General features: G+C 44.4%; 2 protein-coding genes across 10 annotated transcripts in view; one reads left to right on the forward strand and one right to left on the reverse strand.

Annotated features, from left to right (window-relative positions):
- TP53BP1 (tumor protein p53 binding protein 1) overlaps positions 1-3,975 on the forward strand; it is a 94,771-nt gene extending 90,796 nt beyond the window's left edge. For 4 of the 5 annotated variants that reach the window (XM_036120003.2, XM_036120005.2, XM_078079433.1 and 1 more), the window contains 4 exons: positions 1,769-1,863; positions 2,397-2,596; positions 3,095-3,240; positions 3,619-3,975. In XM_036120003.2, the coding sequence (XP_035975896.1) occupies positions 1,769-1,863; positions 2,397-2,596; positions 3,095-3,240; positions 3,619-3,806 (629 nt within the window). In that variant the 3' untranslated portion in view covers positions 3,807-3,975. Of the gene's footprint in view, positions 1-1,768; positions 1,864-2,396; positions 2,597-3,068; positions 3,241-3,618 lie in introns of all 5 variants that reach the window. The other variant, XR_004925826.2, reaches the window with a different exon arrangement.
- Positions 1-12,317, reverse strand: part of TUBGCP4 (tubulin gamma complex component 4) — a 44,911-nt gene that overhangs the window by 5,123 nt on the left and 27,471 nt on the right. For 2 of the 5 annotated variants that reach the window (XM_078079454.1, XM_078079452.1), the window contains 6 exons: positions 11,768-11,906; positions 9,234-9,411; positions 8,563-8,697; positions 6,962-7,078; positions 6,203-6,342; positions 4,652-5,495 (listed from right to left, as the gene is read on the reverse strand). In XM_078079454.1, coding sequence (XP_077935580.1) covers positions 5,483-5,495; positions 6,203-6,342; positions 6,962-7,078; positions 8,563-8,697; positions 9,234-9,411; positions 11,768-11,906 — 722 coding nt within the window. In that variant the 3' untranslated portion in view covers positions 4,652-5,482. Of the gene's footprint in view, positions 1-4,040; positions 4,078-4,651; positions 5,496-6,202; positions 6,343-6,961; positions 7,079-8,562; positions 8,698-9,233; positions 9,412-11,767; positions 11,907-12,317 lie in introns of those variants that run through there. The other 3 variants (XR_013450481.1, XR_013450482.1, XM_078079453.1) reach the window with 3 other exon arrangements.

The raw sequence follows: 12,317 nt of genomic DNA on the forward strand, positions 1-12,317 counted from the left end.
CTAACAGAGTATTAACAGTTTTAAAGAAAAATGGGAATTCTTAGATGTTACTTTAGATCAGGAGCTCATAAAATATTTGAATCCATTTAATGAGACCTATTTATTAAATAAATGAATTAAGAATATGGCATCTGGTATTGTTGGGAGGCATACCATCAGGGACCTATCAGCCATGGGGATTTGACTCTACAGTTGGGTTCATTTAGTACCTTTGTCCTTGATTTAGATGATGGAATTAAAAACCTGTTCATGTTAGCCTCTGGTGGGGCAGGGCCACTCATAAGCTGCAAAAAAGAAAAATCCAAAATGAGAAAAAGTAGAGGAGTGGACTACTGCCTAGGTGGGGTAATATTTTGATTACACAGATGCAAGGAAATATAACTGGGGATTAAAATCTAAATAGGTTAGGACTAGAAACAGACCTGGATTAAGCAGATATAACATTGAAGTTTTGGGAAAAAGGACCATGCGAGGCCTTGGCAGTAACTCAGCAGTAGAGTGTTGGTACTGAAAATTGTGACGAGGTATATTGAGATGGATCAACAGGATGTGGTGACAAGGCTGAGAAATAGTCCTGCTATATTCTGAGTTTTTTACAACCATTTAGAGTTTCCAGTGTGAGTCTCATTTTAAGAGGAACATGGAGGATGCTTGGTCAAGAGAAGAGCAATGAAGGTGAATGGGCTTGCCAGTCAGACCTACCCGGAGGTGTGGAGGCCTGAGTGTGGGGCACCCTGCACTTCCAGGCAGCTCCAGCAGGCAGGGAGGGCACCACAGGGCTGGCCTCTCTGCCAGGGGTCTGCTCTGCCGGCGTTTACCACTGGGCATGAGGGGGATGGGGAGTGGTCCTGGCACTGAACTCCTATGAAATTGGTTGGGTTTTTTATTTGTGATAAGTTCATTAGAACTTAATTTCTCAGAAGTCCTAATTAACTAAAATCTCTAATGTCTTGCTTTTTTCTTTTCTTTTTTTAATGTGTTATTTATATATGAGAGGAGCAGATATTTGGTCAAAAGAAGCAATTTCTAATTGCCTAGGGTCATTACAGCTTCAGCCTCATCTCTCATAACTTCTACTTCACCCTCAAGACTGTAATGCAGTCATTGATGTTCAGTGTCCTGAGGTACTTCAAGATCATCAAAGGTAGATAGTTTTCAATAAAAAGGTTGAAATAGGATTTTTCTGGCTAACCTTCACTTAATCAGTTACATTTTAGAAACCCTACTTACTTTGAGCATTCTGGTTCTTCAAAGTTTTAGTGTATAGGGGGTAAAAATGCTGATTAAGGGGGAGTTTGAAGGCTTTGTTAGAAAAAGTGCTTAATCAGCTATTCTTCGTCTCCACAAGCCGGCAGAATTAGAGGAAATGGGCGTAGTTTGCAGGAGAGATTGAGGGTAGACCTAAGGGACAGCGTCCTGATGGTAAGGCTTCCTCAAATTGGAATACCTCACCACGGGAACTGGTTGTGTCCATCCCTGTTAACAGTCCCATGACTCAGTACAGAAACCTTTGACGTTTTTAGGTCTAGGACCCACCCCATTTCTCATCTTCCCCACCCCTTCTGCTCTTGTCCCTTCTTTTGGCAGCATTTTGTAATCCTCATGACAGAGCTCTTTCTGACCCATGGGAAAACCTTTGATCTGTCTTTGGGATATAGTGCTATAGAGATAGCGGGGGGAGTGTAAAAGGAGGCAGTAAGCAGGCTTAAAGTAGCGAATAAGAAACCAACTACTAATTATGATCTTGGTTGTCTGTTTTTTTAAATAGAATTTTTAGAAATTCCTCCTTTCAACAAGCAGTATACAGAATCCCAGCTTCGAGCAGGAGCTGGCTATATTCTTGAAGACTTCAATGAAGCCCAGGTGAGGAGTTTCTCTGTGTCGCTTCCTGGAGGGGCAGGGGTGAGAAGAGCCTGACAGGGAGGGGACGGGGAGGTTGGGTACACCAGGTGGACAGTTCAGGCACTGGGAAACTGCTACAAGGTTTTGCATGAGATAGAATTTTTACTTGTGTGTAAGGAAGAGAAATTAGAACCCTTGTTTGTTAAAGGCTGTGGTTCTGTTTCTGGGACAAAAGCAGATTCAAATTTGTGTTTAATAGAAATCCCTATTACAGTGTTGCTGATTCTCAGCCTGGAAGGTTGAATACCTGCGATTGGGTTGTCTCTTGAGGGTTCAGGCCCCCAGAAAAACCTGCAGTTGAGGCAGGGAGAGTATCTAGGGAAGTCACTCGGGCCTTTCATTGAGAAAGGAAGTGTTGGGCAGAAGGATAGGCTCAACCCCATTTTGGGTAGTATTTGGAAGTGTTTAGATTTATTCCCTGCGACTCAGGGCTGCTCTTCAGGGGCTTTCTACAGAAGTCACCAGCCCCATTGGTTCTGTTCCTTTTCTTCCAGTGTAATACAGCCTACCAGTGTCTCCTAATTGCGGATCAGCACTGTCGAACCCGGAAGTATTTCCTGTGCCTTGCCAGTGGGATTCCTTGTGTGTCTCATGTCTGGGTCCATGATAGTTGCCATGCCAACCAACTCCAGAATTACCGCAATTATTTGCTGCCTGCTGGGTACAGCCTTGAGGAGCAAAGAATTCTGGATTGGTGAGTATTTGAGAGCCCATCTAGGATGGTAGGCAGGAAGACAGCAAGCTTTTGGAGGGGAGAATCTAGGTGAGAGTATTTCTAGAAACTAGAATCGTCATAGGATAAATTAGAGAATTTGAGTGAGTTCATTTCAGCAGTTCATCTAGTTTATGTCCCTGAGGTATCCTGGTTAAGGACCTTTTTGAAAATGTGTGAGGATTTCCATGTAGGTTTGGTAGTCTTGACCTCTAAGGTTAAGGGACTAAGTTTTAAGCAAGGCATTTTATTCTCAGTCCCAGGACGGACCTGGACAGCAGAACGGCTGAATTAGAAGGCTAGGATCCCAGAGAATAGACATGATTCACAGGAGAGAAGGGGAGTGGTGCCCTAATGCAAGGCTTTGGAAAACATTCTCATGTGCCCAAGTCCCTTTGCAGAGGGGCTCTTGTTGGATGTAATCTGTCATGCTAAGGTCTTTTCCAATTCCAAGGTGCTGTGTCTCTGACTCCTTCGTAGGCAACCCCGTGAAAACCCTTTCCACAATCTGAAGGTACTCTTGGTGTCAGACCAACAGCAGAACTTCCTGGAGCTCTGGTCTGAGATCCTCATGACTGGGGGGGCAGCCTCCGTGAAGCAGCACCATTCAAGTGCCCATAACAAAGGTACCTGGAAAGTGTGTGTGGTGTTACTGCTCCAAGGATGTCCTTAGACCTGTAGGTGTTAGGCCTTGCAGTCTGATTGGTTGACGTTTTCCATGTTTCTAAAAGAAAGGTACCACCTTCAAGAGGTGAGCCACTAGGAGTGAGGCACTGGGCTGTTGATGCTTCTACTGGTGTCCAGTGGTGTATTTATAAACATATCTATAAGGTTAGCATATAGTGATTATAACTTTTCATTTTTGGTTGTGATCAGTAACACTGTTTGACATAAAAGGCTTCAGTTTGGGCACAATGTGACATACTGGCTAGGAAGCACATCTTTTTTAATGGAAGGCTAAATTGAGTCTCCTCTCCTCCCTCACCTTCCCCTGCTTCCTGCAGATATTGCGTTAGGGGTATTTGACGTGGTGGTGACGGATCCCTCATGCCCAGCCTCGGTGCTGAAGTGTGCTGAAGCTTTGCAGCTGCCTGTGGTGTCACAAGAGTGGGTGATCCAGTGCCTCATTGTTGGGGAGAGAATTGGATTCAAGCAGCATCCAAAATATAAACATGATTATGTTTCTCACTAAGGATACTTGATCTTAATGATTTTATTCCCTGCTGTTGTGGAGATTGTGTTTTAACCAGGTTTTAAATGTGTCTTGTGTGTAACTGGACTCCTTGCATGGATCTTGTATATAGTTTTATTTGATGGACTTTTATGATAAAATAAATGTTGAATCTCTTTGGTTGTAATAACTGGGATTTCTTCATCCATTTCTTTGAACTTAATTGCAGAACAAACAGCAAGACAAACATAGTACCTTCTCTGCGGTTTCCAATAGGCTTGTAGGAGGACAGCTAGCCAAGGAAAATAACAATAAGTGAATTTTAAAATTTTCTGTGGCATCTTTGTCAAAAGGTTATCCTGGGCTGTCTAAAATTTGATACTTCCAAAAACCCGATTTTACAGTAGGCCCAGATCAATAGATATAGCAAAAGTTCAATGGAATGGGGCACTTCCTGGCAATTAATTAAAAAAAATCTTTCAGCTGACCTGTGGGTACTGTACTCTGAGAACTAAAAAGGAAAAAGCCCCAATTGCTGTGAAAGGGCAGCGACTGTAAGCCTGATGGGATGACTTTCTGCAAGGATAAACACGAGAAACACAGGGACAACACTTGGAAATGTTAGAAGCTCTGGCCAGAGGTCCAATTTTATAACTATTATTGCTGTCACGGTTACTAGAAGCTATTCCTTCTCTACCCCTAGCAGCATCCCTGTTGATGTCCTCTCATTCTCTGAAGCAGGAGTTAAAAAGTTTTTCTTGCCAATCAGTAAATATTTTAGGCTTTCTGGACCATTTGATGTGTCACAAATACCTTTGCCCTGATAGCATGAAAGCAACCATAGACAATAGGTAAATGAGTGTGGCTGGGTTCCAATAAAACTTTATTCACAAAAACGGGTGGCAGGCCATAGTTTGCTAACTAACTTCTCCATAGACAGCAGTGGAAGGGGTCACCTTCACACAATTGTAGGAAACAGGACGCAGTGTGTGGTAGAGGATATTCTGTCACAGAGATAAGGACCAGAGTCACTGGCTACAGACTGAAGCCGGAATGCTGCATTCTTTTTTCGTATAGAGGGAGTTCAATAAACATTTATTTTGGTTCATACCAAGATGAACATTAATAATTACAGTAATGGTTGGGCCAGATCAAGGGAACCTTAATTCCTGTGGTTCTTCCAAAAGGGGATAATTAGACTCGTAGTTTTCAATATTTGAAATCTAAGAATTTGACCTCAGGCTTTTTCTTAAGGACCCCTTTTCTTTGTTGTTAAAATAGTAGTAACACTTTAAATACATTGTCCATAGCTAGAATTGCCCTATTTTCCAGTCTGAAATAATTGGAAGTTACTACTTACTGCTGTCTCTCGCAGCTTGAACAGTACCTAGGCACCTCGTAGGTGCTCAGCAAATGGTTGTGTCCAACAGATGTCCTCCATGTAGTGGGTCTTGCAGGGTCACCACGTGCCCTCCGTGGTGGGTGAGGCAAGAGCTCCCCTACGGCGGGGCAGACCGTTCCACATGGGGAAGGATTTGTACCCACGAATGTTCAGTAGTAGTAGCTTCTAGGAGGAAAAGGTAGGGCCCTCAGTAGGCTGCAGGCATTTGTTGAGTGGCTGGAGAGTGGGCTGTTTTGAATCTTCTGTCAGATTTGGGAACGTGGTGAGAGCCTATTGATTTGTGAACCAGGTATTTTCACATCCCGAAACTATAAAAGAAAAAAAAGAGCCTCATCAAATATGCTTTCCCAAGATTTTCTTCAAAGAAAGAAGAATCAGGGCAGCCTGTGATCTACATAATGTCATCTTCTAAAATTCAATTTTCTTTGACTCTTTTGCTAAAATCACTTAGGAAATATCTGCTTGAGGACATCTGAGAGAGAGAAAGAACAATAAAGTGCTTTTTAAAAATAGAAGAGACCTCTGAGAAAAGCCAACCACCACTGAATCTACTGGATTATAAAGCTAAGAATTAGAAGGGGCGATCACCTCTCCCTGGCGTGGCTGGGGGCGAGGGCGGCAGGGTGCCTGCGGCCGCAGAGCTAGTTAATGTCAGACCTGGGAACCAACCACAGCCACTCCGCTTCCCAGTTCTTTCTTCCAGCCCAGCTGAGAACTAAAAATCCATCTCAGCATCAGGAGTTTTAGTATTTTACTATGACAGTGGCTTTTATTAGAAAATAAGCTTCATTAAAATTAATAAAGATCAAACACACCCCTTTATGTCTCTGAGCTTTAATTAGTTTCCTTGTTTATAAAATGAGGCCATTTGGATGAGACAGTGGCTAACGTCTCCCAGCTCTGGAATTATAACTTGTTAAAAAAGACAGACAGACACACACACCCACACACACATACACACTCTCTCTCTCTCTCTCTCTCTCTCTCCACAGACTTCCCCAAGGCTGGTTCCTACCTGCCCAGAGTTCCGCCAGCCTGGGTGTAATATTTGTTATAATCTAGTCGTAAGAGTAGTTGAGCCAAATCTGAGTTGATCTGATGGTTCCGAACACTGGAGAGAATCTTGAATAGCAGTGAAGACTGGCGGCTAAAGCCCTGCAGAGAGGAGTCGGGCTGTCATTCCTCTCAGACTCACCAACTGTCCATGTGGAGTGAGGCGGGAGGGGGGAGCTCCTTGAAAAACTCTTGCTCAAAATTCTACAGCACCAGCTGGCCTTCCCACAGCCTCGCTTCTCTTAGCTCCTAAAAGGTCTTCTTAGTACCGAGTCCACAGATAGCATGACTTTTTCTGTGGAAGTACACTCCCATTCTCAGTAGGAAGTTAGCATCCGCTTTCAAATTAATATATTCTGTTTTATACTGGGGCCGGGGAGAGCCTGCGTGTTTTTGTTCGAGTCAGATAATTACAATCCCAGTGAAACAGAGTTCGCTCAAGAAAGGAAGGAGGTTGGCTAGGAGAATGTGAGAAAAAAGCCAATGCATGTCTGTGGGCTGAAGAAACTATTCACGGCTGAACTATTTTTGAATGCTGAGATGGCACATAACTATCTGCTTCAAAATGAACTGATCTTTGTATTTTGTTATTTCTGTGTGTACATTATGTATTGGGGAAATGCTTTATTGACGCAGAGGGAAAGATCATGATTCCCCATTGGCAAAACCACCTCTACCCTTTGGACAGGGCTGCATACTGCCAACAGCCAGGCAGACTCACCTTCACCAGGATGCTCAGCTGGGCAGCCCCACGTTCATCCAGTGGGCCCAGGTTCTGACTGACCAGCGAGCAAAAGCTGTGACAGAGATCTAGAATTTCGTTCAGGCAGTGAAACACCTACCCAGGAAACAGTTGGTATTAGGAAAAGAAGGAAGATACATGTATGAAATTAAAGATTTGGGAAAACAGAGCTACCTTATTCCCATTCTTTGACCTCAGGAGAGACAATGTCACGTGTCAGTCCTGCCGGCCCCTCAAAATGCAACAAGTGTAAACCAAACTCTTCCCTTCCTGGCAAAGATGCTATCATTCTCTGAGTTACCCCTGCACAAAACTTCCACTGTAGCCACATCACAGCAGTCATCATTTCTTGGACCCACCAAGTGTGCTCCTGCCCTGAGCTTTGCTTCCACTGTCGATCCCTATACCCGGGATCCTCTCCTTAATGCCAGTTCACGTTCCACCTTCTCAGTGGAGCACTCCCTTCCCCGTGTAGCCTTTAGTGATCCCCCTGCTTCTCTCTCTCTATTATCTGTACTGTTCTCTTGGCCTCTGTTCAGGCCACCTGTGTTGTTACTGATGTGTATGTATGTATGTATGTATGTTCTGTTTCTCCAACTAGATTGTGAGCTCCTTAAGGGCAGAGCCATGACTTATACCTCTTTGTATCCCCAGTGCCTTGCATACAGTAAGCACTCAATAAATATTTAATGGTGACCACCTGCGCTGATCTTCTGCTTTTTCCCAAGGATGTGCTCATGCCATACGAGGATAGTGTGCCTGTCACAATGGCTTTTGGTGTTGTCAGTTCACAGAAAGAGCCCTTGGGAGTGGCATCTATGTAACCAGCTCTCCCTTAGTGCAGCACACATAGCTCCGGATAGGAACAAAAGAGAAGGCTGTAGTGTTTGTGGTGTGGCAGAACTGAGGGAGAACAGCTGGCTGACTCCTGAGATGAAGGGTAATCTATGTAACCTGTATCATCAGAGAAACTATGAGGGGTCATTTCAACCTTCCCGCTTTCTATTCTGGAATTGGCAAGCACTTGTGAGCTTTAAAAAACACTAGTGCCTGGGTTTCACTCCAGAGATTCTAATTTAAGTGCTCAGGATCCCAGATTTTTTAAAGCTTCCAGGTGATTCCCATGTGTAGCCAAGGTTGAGAAGAATTCCCCTGAAGGAGATGTACACACACACATACACAGAGAGGGAGACACTACTCCACTTCTCTGTGAAAACAACTCTCAACTGGTTGATCCTGATCCAAAAGATTGCTAAGAAAGTAAGTACTATATATGCTTTTCGTTAGTCTTTCTGTGGTGTCAGAAAGGTTTTTTAAATTAAATCCTTTCCTTTGAGGGTTCAGCACATATTCTTTCTTCTATAGCTGCTCACCACATCCCTAGGATACAATATTTCAGAAATTCAAAGACATTTAAGTTCCCTTTTAACATTCCCTTTTAGTTTTGCTTTAAGTTGTGAAAAAGGTCTGAAAATGGAGATCGAGCAATTGTTTAATGATATTTCCATATCCTGGCAACTCGGGATCTAAGGGAACAGTCAGGGGAGAAGCAGTCTGAGGAAACCAACAGCCCTACTTACAGGTTTCAACAAGATAAAGGACTGAGCCAGCAAATTGCTAAGGAAGTGGTCGTGAGCCAATCGGATGCTTTCAAAGTCGCGGGTAGAATTGATCTGATGCAGCAGCTGTGAGAACTGAGACTCCAGCACATCTACCTGATGGGCAGTGACACACAAATACTTTCAGGACCTAGCACATTCTAAGCACTCGAGGACATTAAGATGCCTGACAGTATGAAAGAGAAATTCTCCTTCCTATTCAAGCCACTTTAAAGCTGACCAAAGGCTCCCTTATGTTGCTTAGCCTTGTAGAAAGTTATGTGCCTAATGCCTAATGACCTCCAAAGTTCTGGCAGATCCCCCCGCCTCATGCCACATCCCCTCCACCGACTGACTTGGTTAAGTCCTACAGATTCCAGACATTCTAGCCAACTCTAAAAATGAGGGTCAAATCAACAAGAATCAAATACTGCATTGCTGACAAGAACCCCAAACTCCTCATTCTCCTTCCATTTATTCCCACTTTCCTCTAAAATGCTGCCAAGAAACCCCGCCCGGTGATAAAATCTGTAAATTTTCTCAACCCCCAACACTTCATCCAATGCAGGACTGCAGTCCCTCTTCAGTAAACCCTGCCACCCTCCCAGACTTCTCTTCATGCCCCTTCCTCCTAGTCATCCCTCGGCCCAGACCTGCAGGTAGTACTGAAGGTTATCCACCAAGAATGCCATGTGATTTCTTAGGCGCCACTTGACTGCGTCGGTCTGGTTGGACTTGAGGTGCTTGCGCTGCATCTGGAGGGCCCAGCAGTGCTGCAGCTCGGCCTGCACCCGGCGCACGCTCAGTAAGTACTTGAAAACAACATTGTACCTGGGACAGAAACGTCAGGCTCTTCAAGAATACAACTTCACTCCCCACCTCACCTGCATGACACACCGTAGGACTCTGTGCCTGCCACCTGTCCCCCAAAAGGCAGGAAGGAAAGGAGAATGGCTAGAGCCATGGATGAATTTACTGTGGCTTATTTATATGGTGGAATACTACATAGCTGTCAAAATGAATGCGCTTCAGCTGCACAACCCAAGATGACTCCTAGCAATAGGATTCTGAATAAAAAAGGTAAATCTCAGATTACATATAGCCTTATATACTTTTTAAATAAGGCTCAATAATAAAATAATGTTTAATAAAACAACCGAGTAGAAAAAAAACATACTTTGAGGGAATACATGTAATGTTATAAAACTAAATATTAAAAGGACAGAAAACATGGCTGTGGGAGAGTGGTGACCTTGGGCTGGGGGAGCCAAGAGAGTGAGACTGGGAAAGACCATTATTGTCGGTGTTCCAGTTTCTGTGCTGGGAAGTGGTTTTATGGTGTATGTGTAAGAAGGAAGGAGGGTCTTGCACGGACCAATAATAAGAATGTGTTAGGAAGCAAGGATTTCAGTTAATCTGATTTTCTGTCCTAAAGAAGAGAACGCAATCGAAGGGTCCCTAACTCCTGCCTCATGGCAAGCTCAGGGGCTAGCTCCCTAATGCTGAGCCCCATGCTGAGAACACACATGGGAAGAACAGCTGATTCCTAGTGGAACTGGATATATTTACTTGTTTGTAGGCAGACTTGCAGAAACCAATCTGATTTGGTTTTTAAAATCATCTATTTCTAATGGAACAACATAGTAAAAATAGTATACCTTGTTTGGATTCTGATTTGAACAAACCGAAATATAAAAAGACATTTTTGGCTAACTGGGAAAATTTCAATCTGCACCAGATATCAGATAAGGACTTATTGTTAATTTTATTGGCTGTGATACTGCATTGTAATTACATTAAAAACATGCGTTTTCCGAATTGCACAGCAATGGAGTGAAAGGACATGCCTGGGCTTTGCTGTATAAGGCTCTAGCGAATACAAGAGATGGAACAAGCAGCATAATGTTGACGGTTACTGAAGCTGGATAATGTATATGTGGGGGATCATTATAGTCCATACTTTTGTTTATATTTGGAAATTCTCATAATAAAAAGTTTTAAAAAATACATCTGAGATTGATTTCTTCAAGGGTGTTCAGAGTGTATCAGGTGAGGATGTAAATGTTTGCCTGTGGGACACTGGGAGCTGTGAAGGCTCAAGGACAAGGCCCGTGCAGCCTCCTCAGGTGGGCTGTGGGCTCTACACCTGCCACAGAAATCTCCCTCGACCAGCCTCATCTTCTCCAGTTCATGCCTAGGCTCTCATACCCTAAGCTCTACCCAAAAAGGTGAGAGGATTGTGAACAGGAGCAGAGAGATGAAGAGAGGCCCTTTTGTTCATTTATTTCCCTTTCCTCCATTCCTCTGGCCGGAGCACAACAGCTGCCGTCCTCCAACCACGGCAGGGGCCAGCACAGGATTTGAGAGATTCATAAATGGTGTGGGGACGGATTCCACAGGCAACCACTAGCCAAGCATGCTTCTCCAGCCTCCCTTCCCCTAGAGCTCTGCTTCCTTGGCTTGGGGACATGAGGTCCTGACGGAGCCGAGCAACAGCACCTGGCAGGCTCTCAGGATAAAGAACAAAGCTGATCCAAGAGCCTCTTACCACGTTGGTCCTGCTCCTGTATTCCACTCCAGCTTAGCCATCCCCACCGCCTCTCCCTGGGTAAGAAGGTGATCTCTCTGCAGTGGCTCAAGTCCACAGCAAACACTTGAGCTTAGAAAGTCTTCCCAGGTAGATCAACAAAAGATTACAAAAGTTTTAGGGAGGAAACTTGCTAGTCTGATGGAATTACCCACAGCCAGCTTCTCCATGTGGCGCCCAAGACTGCACCTTCCAGAGGCCACAGACTGGCAGGCTGTAAACTGCTGATTTCGCAACTTAAAAAATGACAACAGGGGCGCCTCTGTGACTCTCAATCTCAGGGTTGTAATTTCAAGCCCCACGTTGGGTATAGAGAGTGCTTAAAAAATAAAACCGTTTTTAACAACAAACGCACACAACCACCACCACCACACTGATGATTTGAGGGTTTGACCCTCCTGTTCGTCCCAGCACCCAGCACCCCCCATGGCCTCGTGTCCACAGCTTCACTTGCTAAGGTTTTCTGTCCAGTCCACGAAGGCCCCTGAGTTTGCAGCCTCTGATTTACAGACCGTGTGCAACCACCAATTCTATCCCTTGATCATTTCTACCCTTGGAAGTCAAGTCATATTTACCAATGAGAAATTCAGAAATACTCACTTTTCCAGAACAGCAGGGGTGAAGAGAATGTGCAGTGGCCACTGCACTTTGTAGGAGAGACCTAGGGCTGCCCAGCCAGATGCAGGGGCTTCCCGGGGAGAAGTTTCCCGAGAAGGCCCTTCTCTTCCCTGAGCAGCATCTGTTAAGAGAAAAGACACTTGGTTCATCTAGAACCAGGGCTTTGACAAGGTGAGTCACATTCATGAGGTGAGTGCTCACTCGAGCCTGCAGTGTCAGAAGCATATTGGCGACAAAAAGGGGACTTGCAGAAGAAGGCAAGGAACATCTATGTGAGATTCTCTTAGGAGGTCTTTCTGATTTTTTTCAGCCTTAAAGTCTGGTGGCTGGAAATAAAAAGAGACCATTCTAGCAGCAGGACAAAAACAAAAACAAAAACAAAACCATGGCCTGAGCATCCCACTTAGCCTCTCTGGACTTCCCTTTCCTCCCATATAAAATAGGGCCCCAGACAAGGTGACTTCTAAGGTCCAAAATGATACGGTTTCTGTGGAGGTGGGCGGAAGCACTGACGGGAGGACAGATGATGAAC

This window comes from Halichoerus grypus, chromosome 8 (assembly GCF_964656455.1).
Source record: "Halichoerus grypus chromosome 8, mHalGry1.hap1.1, whole genome shotgun sequence".
Classification (NCBI taxonomy): Eukaryota; Metazoa; Chordata; class Mammalia; order Carnivora; family Phocidae; genus Halichoerus; species Halichoerus grypus.